Source organism: Salvia hispanica, chromosome 3 (genome assembly GCF_023119035.1).
Source record: "Salvia hispanica cultivar TCC Black 2014 chromosome 3, UniMelb_Shisp_WGS_1.0, whole genome shotgun sequence".
NCBI lineage: Eukaryota > Viridiplantae > Streptophyta > Magnoliopsida > Lamiales > Lamiaceae > Salvia > Salvia hispanica.
The window spans coordinates 24,918,624-24,943,147 of record NC_062967.1 but is presented as its reverse complement, the minus strand read 5'-3'; the positions used below and the strand labels follow the sequence as shown (position 1 = coordinate 24,943,147).

At 36.2% G+C, this 24,524-nt stretch overlaps 4 protein-coding genes across 4 annotated transcripts; 2 read left to right on the top strand and 2 right to left on the bottom strand.

The window, feature by feature from the left end:
- Positions 1 to 2,628: 2,628 nt before the first annotated feature.
- Positions 2,629 to 5,082, top strand: LOC125215988 (exocyst complex component EXO70B1-like). The gene has a single exon (XM_048117580.1). It carries the CDS (start codon positions 2,870 to 2,872, stop codon positions 4,793 to 4,795), a length of 1,926 nt encoding a protein of 641 aa, XP_047973537.1. The 5' UTR covers positions 2,629 to 2,869; the 3' UTR covers positions 4,796 to 5,082.
- Positions 5,083 to 5,609: 527 nt separating this feature from the next.
- Positions 5,610 to 7,930, bottom strand: LOC125215989 (SNF1-related protein kinase regulatory subunit gamma-1-like). Its single transcript, XM_048117581.1, has 5 exons — positions 7,613 to 7,930; positions 7,031 to 7,203; positions 6,698 to 6,898; positions 6,331 to 6,606; positions 5,610 to 6,244 (listed from the first exon to the last, which is right to left on the bottom strand). Exons 1-5 carry the CDS (start codon positions 7,779 to 7,781, stop codon positions 5,783 to 5,785), a joined length of 1,281 nt encoding a protein of 426 aa, XP_047973538.1. The 5' UTR covers positions 7,782 to 7,930; the 3' UTR covers positions 5,610 to 5,782.
- A 981-nt stretch (positions 7,931 to 8,911) lies between these two features.
- LOC125216656 ((-)-5-epieremophilene synthase STPS3-like) lies at positions 8,912 to 11,111 on the bottom strand. Its single transcript, XM_048118409.1, has 6 exons — positions 10,978 to 11,111; positions 10,631 to 10,901; positions 10,174 to 10,546; positions 9,853 to 10,071; positions 9,628 to 9,766; positions 8,912 to 9,533 (listed from the first exon to the last, which is right to left on the bottom strand). Exons 1-6 carry the CDS (start codon positions 11,077 to 11,079, stop codon positions 8,991 to 8,993), a joined length of 1,647 nt encoding a protein of 548 aa, XP_047974366.1. The 5' UTR covers positions 11,080 to 11,111; the 3' UTR covers positions 8,912 to 8,990.
- A 2,397-nt stretch (positions 11,112 to 13,508) lies between these two features.
- On the top strand, positions 13,509 to 14,930 carry LOC125215590. The gene is made up of 4 exons (XM_048117048.1): positions 13,509 to 13,861; positions 13,942 to 14,127; positions 14,235 to 14,260; positions 14,577 to 14,930. The coding sequence occupies exons 1-4, from the start codon at positions 13,553 to 13,555 to the stop codon at positions 14,758 to 14,760; spliced, it is 705 nt and encodes a 234-aa protein (XP_047973005.1). The 5' UTR covers positions 13,509 to 13,552; the 3' UTR covers positions 14,761 to 14,930.
- The last annotated feature ends 9,594 nt before the right edge of the window (positions 14,931 to 24,524 follow it).

The following is a 24,524-nucleotide window of genomic DNA, read 5'->3' as shown; positions in this document are numbered from 1 at the left end:
CTTGCTCAAAATTCTGTGTGAACAATTAATGTCCTATGACTTAATAGTTTTCTCCTATTGGGGAGTGATTTGCTGGAAACTGGTGGTCTGGTGGAATATGGTCAAGCAAAGACGTCGTAAACTTCGTAAAATCGTGATATAGAAAAATAAATACTATGTTAGAAAAGAGATTAAATTTAAATCATTGGCAACTTTTTTTTAGAAAGGCTTGTTGGAATGCGTTAAAGTTATGACTTATCAGTAATTAAAGTTGTGATTAACATTTGAGAAACAAAAGGATGGAAATAGGAAAGTATATGTTGATTACTTTTTAAAAGTCAACTATTGTAGATAAAAAAAAAAAAAAAAAAAAACACAAGGTTCGTAGATATGACAATAGAAATATGACAATATGCTTTGTGACTATCAAAATACTAATGTGTGACTGCGTCAAAAATTATATGATAGGTCAAAATATATAAATGTAAAATCGAATTATAAAATGTGTTGAAAAGTCAACGTCATCATTTATATAATGCAGATCTTAACGATGAGGTTTTGAGGAAATTAATTTATCCTATTTTAGAAAGCATTCATTGTTAATTTATAATCTATGCTGTAGCAAATGTAGTTTTGTGTTATTCTTTCATTGGGAAAGAAATATATTCGACCGTCTCAACGTTTTTAATCTCAAATATACTAAAAGAAGAAAATAAAAAGGAAATTAGATAAATTCCCTGTGGCTACTACATGCATGTATACATTATAATTAAATTGGCAAAACATATTCTTAAGTCCTTATACTTTAATCAAAATGTTCATTAGGTTCTCGTTCAATTTTTTCGTTTTAATAGGTCCTTATACCTTTCTCATAAATTTCATCACATCCTCGTACAATGTTTTCGTTTTAGTAGGTCCTTATACTTTAACTAGAACTTTTATTAGGTCCTTATACAATTTTTATTTTAAGATATTCTTTTATTTTTATCTTAGATAATAATTTATATTTAATTAAATTTAATGAACCTTTTAATTTTATTATTTAACTTATCTTATGATTATAAATATTCAGGGAAACGTATCATTCAATATAAATATAAATATAAATAATCAATTGAAAATTCGGATAGTTATTCTAAAAAAAATTCGATTTTAATCTACAATCATCACGGTTAATCTTTTTATTATTATCTACAACTTATTGAGATTACTGAATAACAAGATGATATTATCTTCAATCATCACGGTTAATCTTTTTATTATTTAGATTATTATCCAAGATGAATGTAAAAAGGTCCCTAAAATAAAAGATCGTACAAGGATCTAATGAAAGTTATGATAAAAGTATAAGGACCTACTAAAACGAAAAATTGTACTAGGACCTGATAAAAATATTGTGAAAAGTATAATGACCTATTAAAATGAAAAAATTGTATAAGGACCTAATGAATGTTTTGACTAAAGTATAAGGATATAAGTATGTATTTTGCCTAATTAAATTATATTAGGGCAGGACCCCATTGATCATTCGAGAACCTTGTTCTAGCATACTACTAATATACTATAAAGAATCACCACAATAATAAAACTTTTCCACTAATTTTAATATCCAAAAAACTAAGCAAATAACCCTAACTCAAACACCCGCACTTGATCCATAATCCTGACATAAAAATAATTAAAAAAAGTTATTTAATTGGTTAAATACATACAAAGTATATCGAATATTTCCTGGATTAAATTGTTAAGAAAATATGCATATATATTTTCGCTAATCAATGTATTTTACTCCCTCCGTCCCCCGATTAAGAGTCACGCTTTTCCATTTTGGTCCGTCCCCAATTAAGAGTCACACTTTATTTTTACTATAAATAGTAAGTAGGTCTCACATTTCACTAACTCAATTTACTCACATTTTATTATAAAATCAATATAAAAAAGGGTCTCACATTCCACTAACTCAATTCACTCACATTTTATTATAAAATCAATATAAAAAAATGAGTCTCACATTTCACTCACTTTTTCAACCAACTTTTCTTTATACTTCTTAAAATTCGTACCCAATCAAAGTGTGACTCTTAATCTGGAACGGAGGGAGTAGTTACTAATTTTTTTGTGTTATTTAAAACTTTATCTATTATACGAGTTTGAAAATTTTTGGATGATAATTTGTAATGTTATTTAAAAATTGGATAATCTGAAATAATAATTTATGCTTGCACACTCATGCTAAATTTAAAACATTAGGCTATCGGGTGGGTTGGTACTCTTACTAAAACTTTTTTTTTTTTTTTTTTATCTTATTGAACACGTCGATCGATATGAGGAAACACCATACTTTTATTTTATTGATTTTTTCAATTTACTGGAATTTACCAAATTTTCAATAACATTATCGATTATTGGTATGTCTTATCGAAATTTGAAAAGAAAATTCATTTCTATAATTGAAGAAATATACTTGATCCGTTCAATAATAGTTGAGTCTATTTGTATTTCTATTTTTGGGACGGGAGGAGTATGAGTCTGGGAAATTACATAGGTTTGGGTGAATTAATATATGGTACATGCAGAATGTGGATACTATAATTTTGATTAGAGTATAGGATATAATTTATGAAATCGAGGCGGGCCTGACCTCCATTGGCAGTTGATTTCTTCCCATTCAAACCAACGCCCCCACACAGATCATTTCCTTATCCCAATTTCAATTTCAATTTCAATTTCAATTTCCCAATCAATTTCTCAATCAAACCTTCTAGCTCTAGGGATATGCCAACCTTTCACCTTCCCCATACATCCCATTAAAATGTTGCTCGATTTTCCCCCAATTTCTGTGCCCTAATTCACCATCAATTTCCCTCTATACACACACACACTGAACCAGATGGCGGCGGCAATCCAAGGCGAGGACAAGGTGCTCGCCACCGCACAGCGCATCGTGCAGTCGCTCGGCAACACCTCCGACACCGACGATATGCTGCTGATCTTCTCCACCTTCGACAACCGCCTCTCCACTCTCTCCTCCTTCGTCGAGAATCCTTCCGCTACCCCTTCCCGATTCGACGATGCTGAGCGGATCATTTTGAGCCACACCGATTCCTCCTCTTTTCCCGATGACTACCTGGATGCAGTCGATGAGGTCATACAATTGACCAAAGACTTCAGCCTGGCTTCTGCCGATGAGGTGCTGGACCGTGCCGAGAACGCGCTGCAGCTCGCGATGACGCGCTTGGAGGATGAGTTTCGTCACGTGCTGATCCGGAACACCGTTCCTCTTGACCCCGAGCGCCTGCACCACCACCGCTCGACGCTTTCGTCGTCCGCCGCTGCTATCGCGATTGCTGCGACGGAGTTCTTTAACGGTGATGCGAGTGTGGGCCTTGAGGATGTCAGCAGCGGGCGGTACAGCCACCACAGCCATGGTAGGGGTGTGAGCTTTGGATGGGACGATATGTCAATTGAATTGATTCACCCCGATGCTGTTGCTGAACTGGGAGAGATTGCTGATAGGATGATCCGTTCTGGTTATGAAAAGGAATGCTGTCAGGTCTATTGTAGTGTTCGGCGTGATGTTCTAGAGGAATGTATGGCAATTCTCGGAGTGGAGAAATTGAGCATAGAGGAGGTGCAGAAGATTGAGTGGAAATCGTTGGATGAAAAGATGAAGAAATGGATTCAAGCTGTGAAAATAGTTGTTCTTGGTCTTTTGTCGAGTGAGAAGCATTTGTGTGACCAGATTTTTGCTGGGTCTGATTTGATTAAGTCAGTCTGCTTTCTAGAGACTGCAAAAGGTTGTGTGATGCAGTTGTTGAATTTTGGGGAGGCTGTTGCGATAGGGAGGAGGTCCGTGGAGAAATTGTTTAGGATTCTTGATATGTATGATGCATTAGCCCAGGTTCTATCTGATTTGCAGGAACTATTTATGGATGAAGATGCAGGTGATATGGTGTGTAGGGAGGCTCAGGGAGTGTTGGATGGACTGGGTGAAGCTGCTATTGGGACCTTTGTGGAGTTTGAGAATGCAGTTCAGGGAGAATCTTCCAGGAAGCCTATCCAGAATGGTGAGATTCATCCGCTTGCTCGATATGTGATGAACTATGCAAAGCTGCTTGTGGATTACAGTAATACTCTTAACTTATTATTGGAGAATTTGGAAGCTGAGACGGTCGCTTCAGATAGGGGGAATGCTGATAATTCAGAGGTGGAAAGCATGTCCCCGTTTGCTCTTCGGTTGTCTGCTCTGATTATGTCTTTGGAGTCGAATATTGAGGATAAGTCAAAGGTGTATGAGGATGTTGCCATGCAATACGTATTTTTGATGAACAACATACTCTACATTGTGCAAAAGGTGAAAGACTCAGAGCTGAGAAATCTTTTGGGTGATAATTGGGTTAGGAAGCGGCAGGGACTGATCAGACAGCATGCTACACAGTACCTCAGAGCATCATGGAGCAAAGTCTTATCTTGTTTGAAGGATCAAGGGATTGGTGGGAGCACGAGTAATGCTTCTAAGGTTGCTTTGAAGGAAAGGTTTAAGAATTTCAATGCTTGCTTCGAAGAAATCTATAGGGTCCAGACAGCTTGGAAAGTCCCAGATCCTCAGCTTCGTGAAGAGCTTAGGATATCCGTTTCTGAAAAAGTGATTCCAGCTTATCGCTCATTCATGGGAAGGTTTGGGAGTCAGCTCGAAAGTGGAAGGCATGCGGGAAAATACATCAAATATAATCCTGAGGATTTGGAGAATTATTTATTGGACTTATTTGAAGGAACACCTCTTATCATTCACCATATGAGAAGAAAAAGAACATAAAACTCAGGACTCTTTATAGTTTATGGTTTCTGGCTTCTTTGTGATGTAATGCAACTTTGACTCTCCGTTTGGTGTTGTAATCTGCTCCATAGGTTGGAAGTATTGAACACAGGACGCTCATAGGTATGGTTTCTGGCTTTTTCGAGTTGTAAGGCAACCTTGACTTTCTGCTTGGTGTTGTAATCTTCTCCATAGGTTGGAGAAGATATACGTTATTGATTATACTGTAATAATTTGTACATTCAGCAACCGTTTCATTTGCTGTTCAAACTCTATTTCCTTTTTCTTGTTTTCTTTGTCTACTAATTGCATAAAGTCTGCTGATTGCTTGGATAAATGATGGATCCATTGACATAACTTCTGATTAGTTGTTTCGACAAAACCAGCCATCATCATATCATAAAGTGATTCACTAGATTTGCATCTTCTGCCTTTGCAAGTGTAAAGTATAAACTCGGAAATTAGCTTAAAATAGCTTATTTGATCAATCACATTATGCATATCAAATGACATGCTATTGTTTTAGATTCTTCTAGTACTGGATTCTTGTTCCTGATCTGTATTTAGTCTTAGTGGTTGGATTTGAAGATATGCCACCATCTTTTGCATCTCACTTGTACACTCTTGAGCTATGTCTAAACATCTTCGGTGTGGGGAAAGATTTGATTTGGTTGCTGTGTTGAAATCGGAGGAAATGGAAGAATACAAATTGGGTTTTCAAATCTGATATTTTCCCACTTTAGCCATCTGGATATAAACTTAGCATTTCGATCTCAACCATGAACAATGCATTTCCAAACTTGTTGGGCGCAAATGAGAGAAGAAGAAATCATTATTGGCATTTCTCAAGATAAAGGTCTCCCCTATACAAATAAACAAGAAAGCAAAAGCTACGGTATTACTCTCGCATCAAAACAGGCAAGTCCACTCAGTTATTCAGCAAACCAAGAGCAATCGCACTAATCCAAACATTACCACTATTGTGTTTTAGACCCTGCTATTGGCAGGCAGCGGCAAGACGCCATCGAAGAAGTCGCCAAAGTAGCCACGAGGCTCGTGAACCAGTTTGGAGATGATGTCTCGTAGAGTGATGACTCCTTGGAGATTCCCACCTTCATCCGCCACATAGATGCGATGGATCTTCATATCATCCAGCTTCGTTATGATCTCCTTCAGTGTGTCGCTTCTGCGGCACGTGACCATCCCACTCAGCAGCGGCGATGCCCTCTGATGCTCCTCCAAATAGCTTCTCACCGCCGTCAGGAAGTTCTTGGCAGTGATTGATCTGTAGTCCTTGTAGATTTTTGGTGCAGTGAGAAGGAACTGTATGTCTCGTATGCTTATATTACCAACGGCCTTATTTCCATCGTTTCCAACCACGGGCACGCCTCCTACTCCTTTTTGTCTCATAAGTTTAAACGCCTGTAGCACAGGCTCGTCCTCGTGTACCTGCAGATACACAAAAAACAACACACCCCATTCAGAAAAGCTTTATACAAGCACAGGCCATGTTGGATATTATAATCCCACATTACCTTGATCATGCTACTGGCCTTCATCAATGGAAGACCCAATTCAGACAGCTTCTTGGAACCCCAGCTTTCGAACCAGTGGAGGCCAGCACACTCTTGTAGCATGTGAATAACCGCACTTTGAGTGATTATGTTGTCGATCTTTGCTTCCCCAGGGTCAACTACCGGAATGCTCTTCATTCTGTACTTGGAAAGCAGCAAGAGCATTGTCAAAAACGAGTTGGATTTCTGCAAAGCAAGGAACGGAGCCCAACGGAAAGACCCTGATATATCCCCAACCTGGTTATCAAATTGAGCAGATGCATCTTAGTTTAAGAAGGAAGAAATCTCTGCAGTCAAATGTTTAGGACAGTGAGTCCAAAGAAGAGACCTTCGTGTTTTTGTACAAATCCGAAGCAGTAAGCGTCTCAAAGAATTTGCCACACGTTGCTGTGGGAGAGTCTGGGTTGATACTTTTATATCTCGGAGAAGACATCCCAGCAGCCGCTGCTGCAACAACAGAAGGGCTAATGTCGCTCTCTGAGGCTTTCATAATGGACTCGAACACAGAGCTCCCTTCCACATTTTCAGACTGCAAGACAAGATAAGTACATTTTACACATTAACTTCTTCTTTCCCATGCTACAATAACTACTTCACTCACACTGTGAGTACATCAATTGGAATCTAATCATCACACATCAAAATGCTCAGAGGCACAAACCTGATGCAAAATCCATACAACAATGCCTGCAAATTCCACAATGCCAAGGTATCTGTCAATCCAACTAGCGTCTTCGGGTGCCTCAAAGTCCACCACCGGAGCACTAAGAACTTTGTGCCGAGCAAGTAACTTGACGGCTTCTGCCACAGTTGTGTCCGACTTGATCTCAATAACTACACAGAGATTATGCAAAGAATGAGGGCAAAAACATCAAACAAATACCATTACTGCCATCCTATCAAAAAGGAATCCTAAACCAATCCAATAAACAATAAGCAACAGAGCTTCTAAGTTTCGAAACATGTGAGTGGAATTAATTACAGTTATCAGATAGATCATACAAAATTTCAAGGAAACATGTATCCTATTTGCAAGAATCTCCATCAACACACCAAACAGATATACCATCCACATACAAATTCAACCCTTCACGGTATATAATTCAAAATATTAACCTTGATCGCCAAATCAGCAAAGAAACAAAACGAATAAAAATCAAATCTTTAGTCCAAACCCCAAACAAACCAAAGAAACGATCAGAAAATTATGGCTGATTAGAAATGAATAAAAGAGAGAAATTACATTCTGATGAAGGAGCAGAAGGGAAAGAAGATACAGGGATGCTCTCAAAACAAGCATTAAGCTTCTCAGTGGGGCTCAGCTGCGGCTCCATCACATCCCACAAATCCTCCACCTGCATCCCCAGCTTCGCCTCTGGGCTTCTCGGCGTTCCACCCTCTTCCACAACCATCTTCGCTCTCTCTCTATACAAAACTACACACAGAGCTTGATCACCAGCGATGGATTGATCACTGCTATTAACCAGTAGTAAGTGACAAGAATTAAATTAGGTTGCTTGCGTGTCGGAAATTTTATCACTTTCACTAAAGTTGCCGCACACCGGAAACCAATCATACAATAAATAATTCAGACATGTATTTGTATGCGAAGGGGTTTTGTTCAAGTGATGCGCGGTGCACGCTAATTTCGTGGACCGATGTTTCAGCGATTGATCTGGATCGTCGCCGAGGGGTTGACGGATGCTGACACGTGGCGGTCAAAGATGGAGACGGCTGAATCGGGTCGCTGTTTAATCTTATCCATTGAACCCCTACTTTCAAGGCTTACACTTATCCATATCCATTAGATTAGAGCCGCTTGTAATTATTTAATTAATACTCCCTCCGTCCCAGAGAAGTTGACACACTTTCCTTTTTAGTTTGTCATACAAAAGATGTCACATTTCCATTTTTGGAAAAAGTTCTCTCTTCCATGAATATAAAAATTATATTTTTTCTCTCCATTTAACACACAAAACAAAATTTCCTAAAATCCCGTGCCATTTTTAAAGTACGTCAACTTCTCTAGAACGGAGGGAGTAGTAATAATATTTTTTATGTTCCTTTTCGCTCATATATATCAGTAGACACGTACACAAAAAATATCTAGAGTCATCCAAAAATAAAGATTGATTGAATTGGGATTGTCAATTTGTCATACGGCAAATGATGAATGTGATTATTAATGAATAATAGTAATATACATTATTGATAAATGTCCATAACGTAGCGACAAGTCTACATTAGAATAATAAATAAGTACTCCTTGTCCTTACGCGATTCCACGAGAATAATCATATTTTCAATTTATCCTATAATATGAATCATATTTAACTTTTATCAGAAGTGTTATATTCACCAACTTATTCCATTCATATTTTATTATAAAACTAATATATATAAGTAGAGTTCATATTCCACTAACTTATTCAACTTATTTTTCTTTTATATTTCTTAAAATTCGTACCATAATTCATATTTCGAGACAGAGGGAATATCATATCGATAAATGTCTAAAAAAGAGTCATTTGTAGAGTGACAAAAGAAGTGCATATAGAACCAAAATCAAAACAAAGAGAGAAAAAAATGGCAACATATAGAATAAGATGGAAGTAATTGATCTACATATCAATAGGATGAACAAACAAAGCAATAATGTGGGGCTTGAGAACCTTCTCAGGTTGAGTGTATCCATCTTCGTTGCCTTTGTAAGTAACATCAATGATGCGTTCAAGATTCAGAATCCGCATCAAAACATCTCTCGAATATGGAGATGGCCTCATACACTCCTCATTTATATCCTTCCATGCATCCGTTGCTATTTCGAAGAATTTAGCCACTGCTTCTTCTATTGTGGCGCCATTGTCCCTCATGTACGATTCTATGCCGGTGGCACTCTGTCCTCTTTCTTTTTCAACCTCATAAGTAGCTATGTCATCAATGACTCGACATATGAGTAGCCCTGCCACAAGCATTTTAGGCTTCTCGCTTAGCCATTCCAAGTCTTCCTTGGTGGCAGATTCGTCCCCCAACAATGCCGTCGTTGTGTGGTAACAATAAGTGCAGGTAATGAGGGCATTCTTTAAATACTCCTCAAAAGGTGGTAAATATCCTTGTATGAACCACTTGGCCTCAACATGGTAGCTTCTCACCAATTCTTTGAGCTATTTTAAAAATATAAATAATAATATGAGTTTATATAAATTCATACCATATCTTAAAAGTGTATAAAGGAATTATTTATGCTTGGACACGTACAGATTCTATGGCATAGTGTGCGGCGTAGGATCTTCCTTCCCTAGCCAATTCTTCTTCAAATTGCTCATAGAGTTCCAAAAGAGCTTTATAGAATGGCTTCACATACTCAGGTAGTTTATCCATTTCTTCAATGTTCCACCTGATTAATAGAGTAATTGATCATGTTGTGATCCCATCCTAGTCAAGAGCTAGAACAAAGTGTAATTAAGTTTAAGTCTACTATACCTCTCTATTGCCTCAGTAAAAATGTCGAGTTCTTCGATGACACCATAAGCATCATATGTGTCATCTATGATTGAGGTCATGGCGATAGTTTTAGTGAGCATGACACGAGCACGAGAATATTTTGGCTCATGGTATACTCCCATAGCCCAAAAGAAGCACTCCACCACTCTATCTCTTGCATATGGAAGTTTGGAGACTAGGTCCAATTCTTTCCACCACCTACACATTAACACATATATATGCATGTACAACATCAATATTAATTAGTTGTGGTATAATTAAAGTATAGGTAATCAAGGCTTGAATCATACTATATGTTACCTTGAGACTTCATGGAGTTCCTCCTTATGTATCATTTGCAAAAGATTATAGTCCAATTTAGCAAACCTCAAGAGAGATTCATCCTTATGTTGATATTCTTCATAGATGGAGATAAAGTTACGAGCTTCGATTCTTGGATTTGAGTAGTGCAAAGGTTGAATTAGAGCATGCACAACTTGTTCGCTAAGAGGAGATTCAAGGTGTGGCGCTATGGACTTGAGAGTGGCAGTAGCAAATTCAAGCGCATCGTCCAGTGTAGTTTCTCCACGTGTTCTCAAGTACGAGGCTTCATACAGACTTAGCAAACCTTTTCCATCATTCCGAAGCCCTTCCAGGAATTTGCCATTCACATCGATCCATCTACCAAAAATGTCTGCTCCACCAACAATAGTACGTATATTAATTAGTATTTTGATATTTCCAGAGCTACGGAGCTGAGAGTAAAAACGATACGTACCAGAAGATATACGGTGGCCATGTTGCCTGAATAACCGGAAATGAAGTGCAACAGTGTACAAATCATAGGACCCATCACTATAATCTGTATTTAGATTGAAGAAATGGTGCAGTTTTTCTTCAATCTCCTTTTCAAAGTGATAAGAAATTCCAAGACGTTCAAGTGTGTCAATAAGGTTCATTGTTTCAACCAGATTGTTTTCAGCAGCTGTTATCATATCCAAAACGTCCTTTTTCAGCGCTTCAACTGCGTTCGAATGTTTCTGGGCAGCCTATATATATTTTTAAACATTAGTATACAAGAATGAATGTGAATAAATTAAATTAGAGTAAGAATGATAAAAGTACCATAGCACAAGAAGCGTGTATGATGAACTGATCGCCCCACAAGCTCGGGGAGAAATTGGCAACGGGTCGCTGGATTTCTGCTACTGATTGTGGTGGAGCCATTTGATTTAATTTGTGTGTATGTTATTAGTATTGCAAAGAAGTTGAAGCAGAAGGTGGTAGAGTGCAGTGGAAAATGAAGGAGTTGCCGAGCTCTATATATAATGGATTAATGGAATGATGGGTTAGAATTTTCAATTATGTGCAGCAGCCAACTTTGCCGATTGCATACTATACTTGTAAGAGTAAGTATACTAAATATGACTAATGGATTATTCTCTTTTTCAGTTGTTTGTTTTCCAGGAAAGAGCCATTTAATTTGCGAGCTCCAAAAATTGACCGCAATTATATATTGCATATTCACCTCAAATAGAATGGACTGGTCTAATTCAATAGACTGTAATTTCTGCCTCTATTAGTTTTCATTATCATGTTCCACACAAATTAAATGTTCTATCCTAGCAGCGGAAGGTGTGTTATACCCATAAATTTTTGACAAGTGGAAATATCCCTTTATCTCATAAAAATATGTGCAATTTTCATTTTGATCTATTCCAAATAAAATGTGCATTACATCAATTTATTTAAAACTTACCATTAAACACTATTAATACTCTCTCTGTCAAAAATTTATCATATAACACACCTACTGCAGAACATGATACAGGAATATTACTTTAATGTAACTATTCTTCTCCTCTTTTCTCTTACTTTATCAATTTTATCTTAATTTCCGTGCTATATCAATTGCCTATATTTTTGTGAGACGGAGAGAATATAATCCTACTTCAAACTAAGGGGGTGTTCGATTTGCAAGATTGTATCCGAAATTAAATTTGTAGTGTGTTTAGTTCATGAGATTCCACACCACAACCCAATCATAGATGGATAATCATGGGATAATTAGTCATAGCTTACCCCTTACGACTAAAATAATCTCACAACTCAATCCTAGATTGTATCTTGGTATTATATTATCTTGAAAACTGAACACCACCTAAATATATAAACAATGGAGAGATTCTAAATACTATAAAAACGCACTATTAAATTACTGTATGGAAAGTTTATGCACCTGCACCCATTTGTAGTATGTGTAGAACGTGCAGTGTATGTATTTTATTATTATGTATAGTGTGTGCAGTATGTGTGTTGACTGTTGTGTATATTTTATGAATGATGTGTATAGCGTGTGCTTTGAATAAAGTGTGTGTAGTATGTGTATTTTGTGTATTGTGTTTACAAATTTTTCAAATTTAATTTCATATCAACTATTTTATTTTGCTGAACATAGAATTTTTAATTTAGTTTGGATATAAATCTTTCAATTCAATTTCAGTTCTATGTATAAAACGGCCTAAAATTCCCAATGCATCATCTGGTAATTCATTTGGGCTAAATATTGAGCCACAAATTATCGGTTTCCTCGGCCCCGGCCCAAATTTGGTCAAGGAAACTCATATTAGCATTTTAATAATGAATTGTACTTTGAGTGTATGATTAATTTTTTTTGTACTAACCAAATATTTGGTCAAACAAACTCATCTTATTATGGATATGCTTGCATTTTATAAGTCAATTGTATTTGATTGAATTTCTATGTTATGGTTACACTTACATACGTATCTGTATAATTTTTATCAACATCCAAGTTCTAAATAAATTAGAGACTTCTCTACTTTCTGTATTTTGTTACTATTGTTGAGTCATTCTCAGTTATCTATTTAAATTTCACGTATTACTATCATTTTAAATAATACTAAGAAGGTGTCATTTTTACGAGATGTTTAGTTTTTAGGATTAGCCAAGATAGATAAACCTTTTATTATATATATTTAAATCTTAAAAATCTAAAATTGCATAATTTAAATCCTAAAAATTTAAAATAAAAGCGATAAAATTATAATTTATCAGACTGACTACTCAAACCGACTACTCGTATCCAAATTTTGCCCAAATATGTTCGATTAAATCTTCTTGTAGTTAGAGTTGGATGTGGGATAGGTATTTCGCATCAATGTTCTCTTTTCTATAATATCACCCAAATTATGGGTGAGATGTATAAAAAAATGGGAATGAATGAGATTTATAAATGATTAGGATGAATTAAAATTTGAAAAAAACCAGTTATATTTCAGGAAGTGAGTATTATTTTTATTTTGTTTTGAATTTTTATGAATTTTTAAAAATAAATTAATCGGATAAATCACGATGCCCGCTCGCGAGAGCGTCACACCCGTGGGCTGGGTGTGTAGTGCCATGCCATCGAATGAAACTCTCTATAGAAAGCATGTTCGTACCGCTGGCACGAGCATGCTTTTAACCGGAGCAACTGTTGCACATGATGTATTGAGGAGGCTATAGTGATGTCTCGATAATATAATCCCCGATCCTGGTAGTATATATATTAAAAGGAAATTATGACGTCAATAGTTATTACTCTGTAGTGTAGTATACACAATTTTGTCATATCTTTTGATATTTATGATACTAGTATTGAAATATCTTGGAGTAGTAGTGGCAGTGGTGGTGCAAAATGATGCAATCTCAACAAAGGCAACTTCTCCGCCTCTCTTCCGCCGCCAACTTTATCTTTCCCTCCCGTCCACCACCGCCACACCACCTCTATTTTTCCGCCAGAACTACCAACCACTACACTCTTTGCTCTGCCCAACTCTCGGAGGAAGTCACCGCCATCTCCTCCTCGCCTATCCACTCTATTCCTTCTCTCCTCTCTGCCTCCGGCGCCGACTCGTCTCTCCAGACCGCCGCCAGTCTTCTCATAACCGGCGCTTTCAGTCTCTTTCTCTTCCGCACTTTCCGCCGCCGCGCCAGACAACAAAGAGTAATACTCAATTCACAAACTCTGTTTTGTTTTCATTCAATTTGAATTTATAATTTTGAATTTGATTTTAAAAATACCAGAAATTGAGATCAGCGCTAGCGGCGCCGTCTCTAGAGTTGAAAGGCAAGAAGAAGAAGGCGCCGCCATCGGCAGATGAGACGCTTCTCGGCGGCTTAATAGCCGCTGCATTTGGAATATTACTTTACAAACTCACCACCTCCGTTGAACACACTCTCAACAGCCAACCTCTCTCCCCCAATTACTCGGTCACTCTCTCCTTCATCCTCTCTCATTATACAACCACAATTAATGTGTTTTCTCTATTTATTTTTAAATACTAGTATTGAATTGTTATGTTTTGCCATTTTTTCAGGTGCGCCAGATCACCATAACCATTAGGTAATTTGCATATTTCAAAAAAATTTCTTGAAATTAGAACGTGGAACTGTATCAGTTTGCATTACAAAACATATTAGTTGTCGACTCAATATTAGTTCGATGATTCATGAATAGTTTGCATTACAAAACATATTGGCTATTGACTCAATATTAGATCGATGGTTCATGAATAACAGTTTCCTAACTAAATATCAAAGAACTGATAGGATTTTTAGTTCTTAAGGTTCTCATTTTAAAGAAGTTTCCATTGGAACTACTCTGTATATCAATATGTTTATGGATGCGTATAGATAAAATTGAGGTTGTTGATGGGCAGGACGATAATAAATGGAATGTGCTACCTGGCTACGTTTGTGTTCGGTTTCAACTCCGTGGGGTTGTTTCTATACACGGGCCAACTCGCCATGAATCGTGATCGCGTCATTGAGGACAAACCAAATTTCAACTCTAGTGATCGAGATCAAACCTCAGACAACCAAAACAAAACTGATGGATTCTAGTTTACGAACGACCTCTTGTATTCTATCATTATACACACGAGTACGACAACATGTAGTACATACATACACACCAAGTAAAATACCATTAGATACATCATGTCTCTGTTATTTTTCTTGAACTTGTGATTGAATTAAGTGGTTGCAACTCCATGTAGTTTTTTGCTTCGGTAGCCCGATAATTGTTTTACTCGTGGAGAGAAAGTAATTTAATAACATTACTTTTGGTGAATCTACTCCCTCTATCCCTTAAAAATAGGACGTAATAAGTTTTGAAATAACACTAATTTAGTGCCCAATCAGTTTAGTAAGAGAGAGTATCAGATAAGATAGGGAAAGTAATATTATATAGTGTTAGTGCATTATGGAGTACAATATTTATATATATAAAGATTTTAATTTTAATATTATAAGCTGTAAATAAAATTATGTGTATGGATATGTTTTCCAAAAGTTTTTTATTTAAATTACATATTTTAGAGGATGAATCAAAATAGAAATACTTGCTACTGTATTTCGCAAAGACGTAAGAAGTATATAACCGTAATATAATTCACGTTGTCCCGTGAGACTATTTTTTTCGGTAAAATTTGTTGGTGAAAAAACACCGATTCTTCATAACATTATTTTTCGATAAATTTGGTGGTGAAAAACCCCGATTCTTCAGACATTATTTTATTGATAGACGTGAAATGACGTCATTTTCATTAATTTGCTTCATTGGTTTCTTTAATTAATTAAATAGGTATTGTTGATCTTTGAGTACATTTATTTTTTGAATATATAAAATAGGTTAATAGATTCAATATCTATTGGGCCTAGGACTATTGTTCGGCCTAGAGCTTTAATTCAATTGATTTTCTCCTTTTTGTTAGTAAAACCATTTGTTGCTTTTTTTTGATGTTATTGCTTTTTTTTTTTTTTTTTTGCGGCCCAAAAATTGAAAAACAAAAACCATTCGGGGTGAAAAACACTTTGGACAAATTTTTTCTACGATCATGCCGTGAAGGGGGGCCCACCCCCAAACGTGGAATCAAATTTTCCCCGTGAGTGTTTACTTGGCAATATATTGTCGCGGGGGGTTGAAGAATGGGTTTAAAAGGATCACATTCTGCTCGGAAGGATTTATTCCCCAAGCAAAAACCCTTAAAAGTGGGGGTAGAATTCAAGGACGGGGTGGGTAATTTTGTTATACGGTGAGGGTTTTGTGGGGGGAACATCATTTTGATAGGTCTTCCATGGATATATTTTCGTAAGTTGAGTGGGGACTAAGAAATTCATAGGGATTGCACGAAAGCAAACATTGGGCCATCCATGCCCCAAGTTTCTAAAGAATTTCGGGGGTTCTTTGGGAATCACTTGGAGTTGGGAATCGGATAGTTTAAAAAACATATGTTAAGGGGTCAACCTTATGATTTAGATAAATGGCGGGGAAAAGAAGGCATGTGATGGTTTCACTTATCACACGGCGGCCCAGAATGGTTGAGAGCACTTTTGGTGCGCGAATATCAAGAAAAATTATCACATTTTGGTGATGTTGTCTGTTCGCCCCCTCCCAAACCAACGGGTTTTGCTTATTATGTATTTCAAAATTTTTTTGTAAAATATAGAATGCTTGACAAAGTTTATTACTTTTTTAAAGATTTATATAGTTTTTTAAACTGATTATTTTAGGTTTTGAATATAACTTATAAGAAAGTTGGTTTTTTGGGAGGGTTTTTACTGATTATAAAAAATTTGGGGATCTTTCCCAAATTTTTTGTTTTGATTAAGTTTATGTTTTTGTTAGATTGCTTGGGGCTTTCAATTTGTTCTTGTTAATGTTCAGGGTTTTTGTAGTTTCTTAAAAGTTTTTTATATGGGGATTGGGGGTGTTAATATTGTTAATTTCACAACCCCTTTAAAATTTGTACTTTTACTTTTATAGAATGTTAATGTACTTATAAACAAATGCTTGGTTACATTAATTTTAATGCTTGATTATGTTTATGCATTTGCTTGGTTGGCATTTTAAAAATTTATTACTTTGCTTATTAAATATTTACATAGGCTTACCCCATTTGCTTATTTCCCGGGTAGATGACTTCGTATGGGAAGGAAACCTGGAAAACCCAAACTTTTGGGGGGTTTGTTATGGGATAAAAATCGAAACATATTTGGTTTTTCCCGATTTTGTAGAAACTAGGGGAAAACTGCAATGATGGTGTGGACCAAGTGGGGAGGTAAGAATTGGGGACGTTTTGGGGGTACAAGGCATGATGGGCATGGGACATCATGCAAAAGCTTCGACAAAGCCCCAGGAGATCGCAAAAAATGAAGATTTGAAGAAAGAAAAGTCCGTGTGTGGGTCGTGTATTGGGCCCGGTTGAATTTGAAGAGACGTGGATGGGGATAATGGAACGTTATGAGCTACTTGATGTGGAGTGGTTTGTAACAATGTTCCATGGGATGGGGTTGGGATTCTTTAGAATTTTCCAGGGGGGTTGGACCCGTCTATCGAGGCAAGAATGTTTTTACAAAACATTTACAAGGCCACGCTCAAATCTTGTGGAATTCCTTATGTGCTTCGATCACGCATTGGGGGGAAAAAATTTCCCGGCTCAATTTGGATTATTTTGATTAAACAATCCCCCCCCCATTTTCCACTAACTCTTGGAGAAACATTCCAAAAATCGAAACACATGTTTAAGAGTACAACAAGAGATATGGGTGCATTACACCCGTAAATATGGGGTGTGCAAAAAAGATGTTTGGGATTCCCTATAAAGGACAGCGGAAAACATATGTGGTAACATATCGATTAGGAAGTTCCATTCTCTCTCAAGTTGTTCAAGGGGGGGATTTCTTTTTTGCCATATATTTTGGTTTTCAAGAATGGGGTGTCAAAGGTTTTCCGACAAGTACTCAAAGGGGGGTGGTTGAAGTCAAGTATATCAAACTGCAAGTGTGCGAAATTTCTTGATAAAACAACTTGCACATAATAAAGGGGAAAATATTTTTTTGGTTACATGCAAAAATTTGATGTTGAAACCATTGAAGCATTTTCAGTGCAATGCGGGGGGGAAAAAAAAAGATGAACTCCGTTTTCTTGTGGAGAAGAGGAAAATTTTTATGATTTCTATTTTATTGGAAGACAAGATGAAAATAAAGTTCATCCTCAAAAATGGTGAGGCGAAGGTTCTAGGGATTCGGGCCGTATCATGTGGCAAGAGAGGGTAACATTGCAAAAAGCCTAAACGTAAGTGTGGGAAAAGTGGAGAGGTTCACCCCAAAAGTGGAAGAAAAAACATTAAAAAGTCTATCTTTACGGTCGACTTTCCCCTTTAGGGGGTTAACTCTTTTAATTACTATCCCCGTATTTTTTTGGGACCTTTGAGGGAAAATTTATTTCTTTTTTAAGTTTAGGATTTGTTTAGATTGCTTGGGCACATTATTTTTTCGTTAATTTTATGGTTTTTGGATTTTAAAATAAAAAAGCGCATATATAGATGGGGGTTAATATCGCTTTAGTTGGGAGATTCAAATGAAAACTTTTGTTAAGAATGTTGTAGCGATTTTATAACCAAATGCGGGTTTAAAATTTAAAAATTTAAACTTTATTATGTTTATAGATTTGCTTTTTTTTGCTCTTAATTTTCTTTCCCCAACTAGTGTTCAAACATATTTTACTTTATTCTTGTTAATGTTTATGGTTTTGTTGTTTTTCCTTCGGCTTTCATGTTAAGATGATTTAGTTCCCCTGGATCCAAAAGAATACTTTTTTTTTAAGTGTTGTACAAATTATAACCAAATGTTGGCATTAAATTTAATCTTGATTGGTTTGTTTGGGTTGGTATTTCATTAATTTATTTTGCTTTCCTAATTTCCCCGGGCATTTTTGACATAAAATAAAACACAAAAAAAAAAATAAAAAAAAATTTTAAAAAAAAAAACCCTTTAAAACCCTAACTAAAATTTTAAAAAAAAATTCTAAACAAAAAAATAAAATTTTCACTTTTCAAAACCAATGTAATTCATCATTCAAGGTTTTGGGGAAATTTTCCACCATCTTTTCAACATCAACGGTTCCTTTACTTTGTGCCTCTTTCATGTGGCTTGTTTTTTCTCATCATGTAATCAATATTGTTTTTTTACATAGATCATAAAAAGAATTTCCTGGAAAAATTGGTCCTTATGGTTTTTGGTAAGGGCGCATTCCAAAATTTTAAACCCTTTTTCCCCATATAGCTCCATATGGCGATAGACACCTTAAACTTCTAACTCCCTTTATTTTCCCTTAATTCCCAACGGGGTTTAGCTTTTTTTTCAACTTTAAACTAACACTTCTTTCCTCCCAACTTTAACGTTGTAAACAAGCCTTAACCTGTTGATCAATTAGAAAAAAAAAATATTGAAATCATGTGGGACCAAGCATATTCTCTCTTTAGAAGAAGCAACTAGTTATACATAAATAAGCAAAAATATAAAATGAAATTTAACCAAGCAAACAACAACATAGAACCAAGCACATAAAATGGCAAGCAACATATTCAGTAAAACGTAGCACTTAATCCTTTTCATTATTTTGTATGCTTCTGGACAACATTTCTGAAATAAAATGATTACTAAAGGTGTTCCCACCAAAGCATAAAAATCGGTTTAAAAAAATGACGCACATTCATACGAAAAATTTATTATCTCTACAGGAAGCAAATATGCAGCAATTACTAAGCAAACATAACGGTAAAACAAAGCAAGTAAAACTAAAATAATCATGCTCAATAATAAGTTCTATTCACAAAGTCTTCCTTTCAATCAAAAGAGTAATGAATTTTTAGGAAACATATCAACCATCTAAGAAAAAGGTAATCTTCGAAGTTTATGTGTTTCATTCCCATTCGTTATACATATATTATCAACGATATAGACTTACTTATCATCTTCCTTGGCAGTCATCAGCCAATAGTACACCTCCCTCTCATCGCTTGTAAGCTTGTACGACATCGTCAAGGCACGCACGTTGTATGGTGAGCACAGTGCTACACTAGCTTTTTGCTTACCCCGATCCCTCGTGTTGACAGATGGTGCTCCAATCTACATTCTCATTATCAAAGACACCAACACATTAGCACTTGTATTGTTGTGTAAACATTATTCACAAACTAGCTTACTAACCTTTATTCCTTTTTCAATCTCCTTCGCTGCCAAGGAGGCAAGATTTTTCGATGATGTAAAAGCAGTGTCGCTCGCAAAATCAGAATCATGTACAGTCTACAATATTTTTAAGTGAAGTGAGTTCATGTATAGTATATGACCAATGATGCACATAGTTATAAAGAACTCGTTTCTAGTAATTGAGGTGCATACCAGTTTTCTCTTTCCAGAACAGTCTGCCTTCTCGCTTGGTATGTCTTTTGATCCCTCCGAATAGCTTAGTGTCTTCGTTCTCTTTGTCGTTGTCTCGGCAACCTTCTCAGCAACGCGCTTATTTAAGGACACAGCAGCAGATTTCCCGGAGGTTGTTCGGCCTTCATCAGTTTTAGCAGTGCTTTCCTTCAATTCACCACCTGTGTACGGGAGATGGATTGAACCACCAGACTTGTTTGTAGGAGGCTCTTTTGTTTGTCCCATTTGTTGTGGCAACTGGTCTCGTTGATTGTTAACCGTCCTCTGTCAGTGTAGCCCCACATTTCAAAAAGTCAGTACACATATAATCAGTTGCCATGTGCAGGAACCACTTCAATTAAGCAAATATTTTGTAAACGGTAAGCAAGTTCCACACAGCACTCATGCGATTATTTTTAATGACAATTTTCAAATTGTTTTCAACAAGCAATCTGTATTAAGTCCCCAAGCAAGTAATGAACCTTAGCAGAGCAATGGTTTAATACAATAACAATGAGGCAGTTGGTGGTTCTACAACTACTCTCTATTTGTGTCAAACAACCATACAGACAGTCACTTGGAAATAACACAGACAAGGAATGTAGAGTACATACTGAATGATTTAACGACCGACCACAGCGAATGCACAAACACTAAACTGCCACGTGCGTATTAAGCAATACATTTACATAAATCTAGCAACTAAATAGGCTTTCTCAAGCAATTGGACATCTCACAAACATAACACACAGTTTATATTTCGTACCTCCACATCAAGGTCACCAGTAGCTCCCGTCGCATTTACATTTTCAACAACAGTATGATTTCCAGGTCGTTCAGCATACTAAATTTTCCAAAAAAAAAAAAATTAAAATGCTCGACATCGTTACAATTTTCAGTATTTTACGCAATAATATTGAAAGCACGTACCAGAGTGTTATTGGCATCACCAAACAGATCAAAGTTTGGCATAAAGTTGTCTAGAGCAACTTTCTTTTCATAAGCGATCATCATCTTCTCAACTGCCTCTATCCACTCTGGGTTGTCAATCTCTTCATCCTGGGCAGCTTGAGTCAATGTGGCGACGATCCCATCTTTATCCAATGTACCTTGTTGGGTAAGGCCTACCGAAGCAAGCCCGGTAGAACATGCTAACTTGAAACACTCCAAATTACGAATGCTACTTGGAGATGCATTTAGCTTCTCAACAAAGCGTGCAGTAGTTATCCACATATCCAAGCTTAATTCAGTTAACTCTTTTTTTTGCAATCTTCACTGCATTTGCATCGTTCATCGTCTCGTCCTCTCCCAGAGAGGCTGCTGGATTGTTTATCATTTCAGCATCATCAATTATTCTCTGCTCTTGGATTCTTATCAGAGCCTTATGATGTTCTACTTCTTCAGTTTCTATACGCCCTTCGTAGAACCCTAGTCCAAACCCTCTAACCTTTTCTTCCAGTTGCTGCCTCTCTTTCAACAACTCCATGTCCCAATTCATTATGGTTGGTAAGCAACGCTCAACCATACGAGGTCCAACAACCATCCGGTCCACGTAGCACCCCTGCCAACAAATTTAAGTTCACTTATTAGTCTTTGAATTAGAATAATATAGACTGCTACACTATAAGGTAAGCAAACTTACAACGAGGAAAACTATTGGCCCTGTATAGTATCGAATACGAGAATCATTCCAAGAATCGTATACGTCGAAAGTAATTTTTAGAACGTACTGGCACCAGTTGTAGTTGTGGACATTTGATACATCATCGATTAAGTGTAGTATTTTTGGCCTAAGGAAACCATCAGATGGCGCCTCGATTAGATAGTATTCCAATAACACCAGGAACAACTTTTTGAATAGGTCACCACCCTTTTCCTCCTTCAACATATGTTTCTTAACATCATCCGCAGTCAAACGTGGACGTGGCTTGCCCTCCTTACCAGCAATATCATCCAACAAACCAAAATCTGATCCCTTTTTTAACCTTTGCAGTAGTAACTTCCCCTTTGGAAACCCAAGTGTGAGGTGCACATCCACGTCATCAACATGTTTCCCATCAACACACTTTCCACCACCCAATTTCCCTATTGGTAGGCTACATGTCAATGGGTTGAAGTGCGTTGCCACCCAATAAGCAAGCTTCGATGGTAGGTTCTGTAGTTTGAAATTAAGGATTGCTCCAAAACCCATTTCTACCACTGCTTTCCTCTGGTTCACATTCAACGCTTCTATGATAGAGCTGAAATTTTTGGGTGAATTTCTGAAAAGCATGCCCTCCGCGACTTATTGGAAAAGAAAATTGTCACAGTTAGTAACACTTAAACAAGCACCAATTTTTAATTAACCAAGCAGACTATAATACCTTCGTCTTCATTAGATTTTTTCCATGTCCCACCATCTTTTTCTGTCATATTGCGAGATGATGCAGCAGCTTGTCTTTGGCTTCCCTCTTCGATTGCCTTGGTATTTCTAACCATTGCAAAAGATTACTCCTCTGTTTCTTATCTTTAAAGCAAGCAAAGATGTAGCCATTAATAAGCAAAAAAATAAAATGAAATTAAACCCAAGCAAACAACATCAAAGAACCAAGCATCAAACAAAATAAGAACAAGCATTGATACATTTTGATGACACCCAAGCAAACAACATCATAGAATAAAGCAACAAAAACACTTAAAACAAGCTATTCTAAATGCTCAAAAAAACCTAACTAAAATGTTACCAAGCAGGTTCTAACTTTAGAATAAGCAAAGAATGAATATTCAATAAGCAAACAAATACTTTGTAATGACACCCATCACTTCCAAACATTAGAATAAGCAAACTAACAATCTTGAATAAGCAAAAAAATTGATTTAAATGACAACCCAAGCAATCTACAACATAGTACAAAGCAACAACAACACTTAAAACAAGCAATTCTAAAGTGTAATTAAATCAAACGTGTGCTTACATTTTTTGTGACAAAACAGCCAACAAAATCAGATTATCATGCTCCAATATAAGCAAAAAATTCAACTCTATGAAAAAAACCCCAGACAAAATAAAAATAAGCAAACAACAGCAATGAACCAAGCATCAAACAAAATAAGAACAAGCATTGATACATACATTTAAATGACACCCAAGCAAACAACATCATAGAATAAAGCATCAAAAACAATTAAAACAAGCTATTCTAAAAGAACAAAAAAACTTAACAAAAATGTTACAGTATTAGCCATTAAAATAACAACATAATGGTAATTTAGCTAACAACATAATTAACTACCTAATTGTAAGAAACGTAACGTAGGAATAGGTTTTTATCAAGAATAGTAATATATCTTGAATTGTTTTGACCATTAAAATAAATATGATTAAGACTTCAAGCAGACTTGATTTTGTCAGTTAGTATAATCTCTGTAGGTTTTGATTAGCTGTCTTAATTTCAACAGATTCTTGCAAATTTTAATCAATCATAATATTGTAATCACCATCACAATTCGCTTTCTTACATTTACATATTTATAAAGAACTTAACAAAAATGTTATCAAGCGTTTTCTAACTTTAGAATAAGCAATGAATATTCTTGAATAAGCAAACATTTTGATTTAAATGACTAGCAAAGCAATCTACAACATAGTACAAAGCAATCAGATTATCATACTCCAGAATTAGCAACAAATCCAACTCCAGATAATACCTTCGTCTTCATTAGATTTTTGAAGACGTAGGCATGAAAAAAACACCAGACACAGCATTATACAACTCCAGATAAAGCAAAAAATCCATCTTTTGATTATTTGTTTTGTTCAATTTTACGCAGACGTTAAGCAAAAAATCCATCTTCGGATTTTGTTGTGTTCAATCTAATTCCAGAAAAAGCAAATAAATCCATCTATATGCTACTGCAACAATCAACCATATAGAAACAAAGCAACCAAGAACATAGAACAAAGCATCAAACAACCCCTAGGAATCAGGGTTTACACATGCAATCCACAAACTATGTGAAAAAAAGTACGACAACTTACCGATAATGATCCACAAATCACTGGAGAGCTCCTATTTCACGCTTCAATCGCCGATTTGAAGCTTGAGTGGTCGTTTACGGGAGAAGCAAAAACCGCTGGGGGAGGATTTCACACTTCAATCGCGATTTCAAGCTTTGATACGCAAAAGAAGAGAAACAAAAAACGTTGTGGAGGATTTCAGTGAGATCAATTAGTCTAGGGTTTTCTTAAACAAATGAAGAAATACGGTGGCTGATCGGATTTTCATATATCGGTAGCTGATTGGATTGAGAGATTTGGAGAGAGAAACGATTCAGTTTCTCACGTAGTGGGCATACGTTATAGCTTGGTGGTAGAGAGAGAGTGAATCAGCGCCCAATAAAACCGCGATTTTCCACTCCGTATT

Coding starts and splice junctions, on each gene's coding strand:
- LOC125215988 (XM_048117580.1), top strand. CDS start 2,870: ATGGCGGCGGCAATCCAAGGCGAGGACAAGGTGCTCGCCACCGCACAG.
- LOC125215989 (XM_048117581.1), bottom strand. CDS start 7,781: ATGGTTGTGGAAGAGGGTGGAACGCCGAGAAGCCCAGAGGCGAAGCTG. Junction 6,899..7,030: donor TTGTATGGATTTTGCATCAG/GTTTGTGCCTCT, acceptor CTTGTCTTGCAG/TCTGAAAATGTGGAAGGGAG. Junction 6,607..6,697: donor ATTTGTACAAAAACACGAAG/GTCTCTTCTTTG, acceptor TTTGATAACCAG/GTTGGGGATATATCAGGGTC.
- LOC125216656 (XM_048118409.1), bottom strand. CDS start 11,079: ATGGCTCCACCACAATCAGTAGCAGAAATCCAGCGACCCGTTGCCAAT. Junction 10,547..10,630: donor TGGCCACCGTATATCTTCTG/GTACGTATCGTT, acceptor TTGGTGGAGCAG/ACATTTTTGGTAGATGGATC. Junction 10,072..10,173: donor GAACTCCATGAAGTCTCAAG/GTAACATATAGT, acceptor GTTAATGTGTAG/GTGGTGGAAAGAATTGGACC.
- LOC125215590 (XM_048117048.1), top strand. CDS start 13,553: ATGATGCAATCTCAACAAAGGCAACTTCTCCGCCTCTCTTCCGCCGCC. Junction 13,862..13,941: donor GCCGCGCCAGACAACAAAGA/GTAATACTCAAT, acceptor TAAAAATACCAG/AAATTGAGATCAGCGCTAGC. Junction 14,128..14,234: donor CTCTCTCCCCCAATTACTCG/GTCACTCTCTCC, acceptor CCATTTTTTCAG/GTGCGCCAGATCACCATAAC.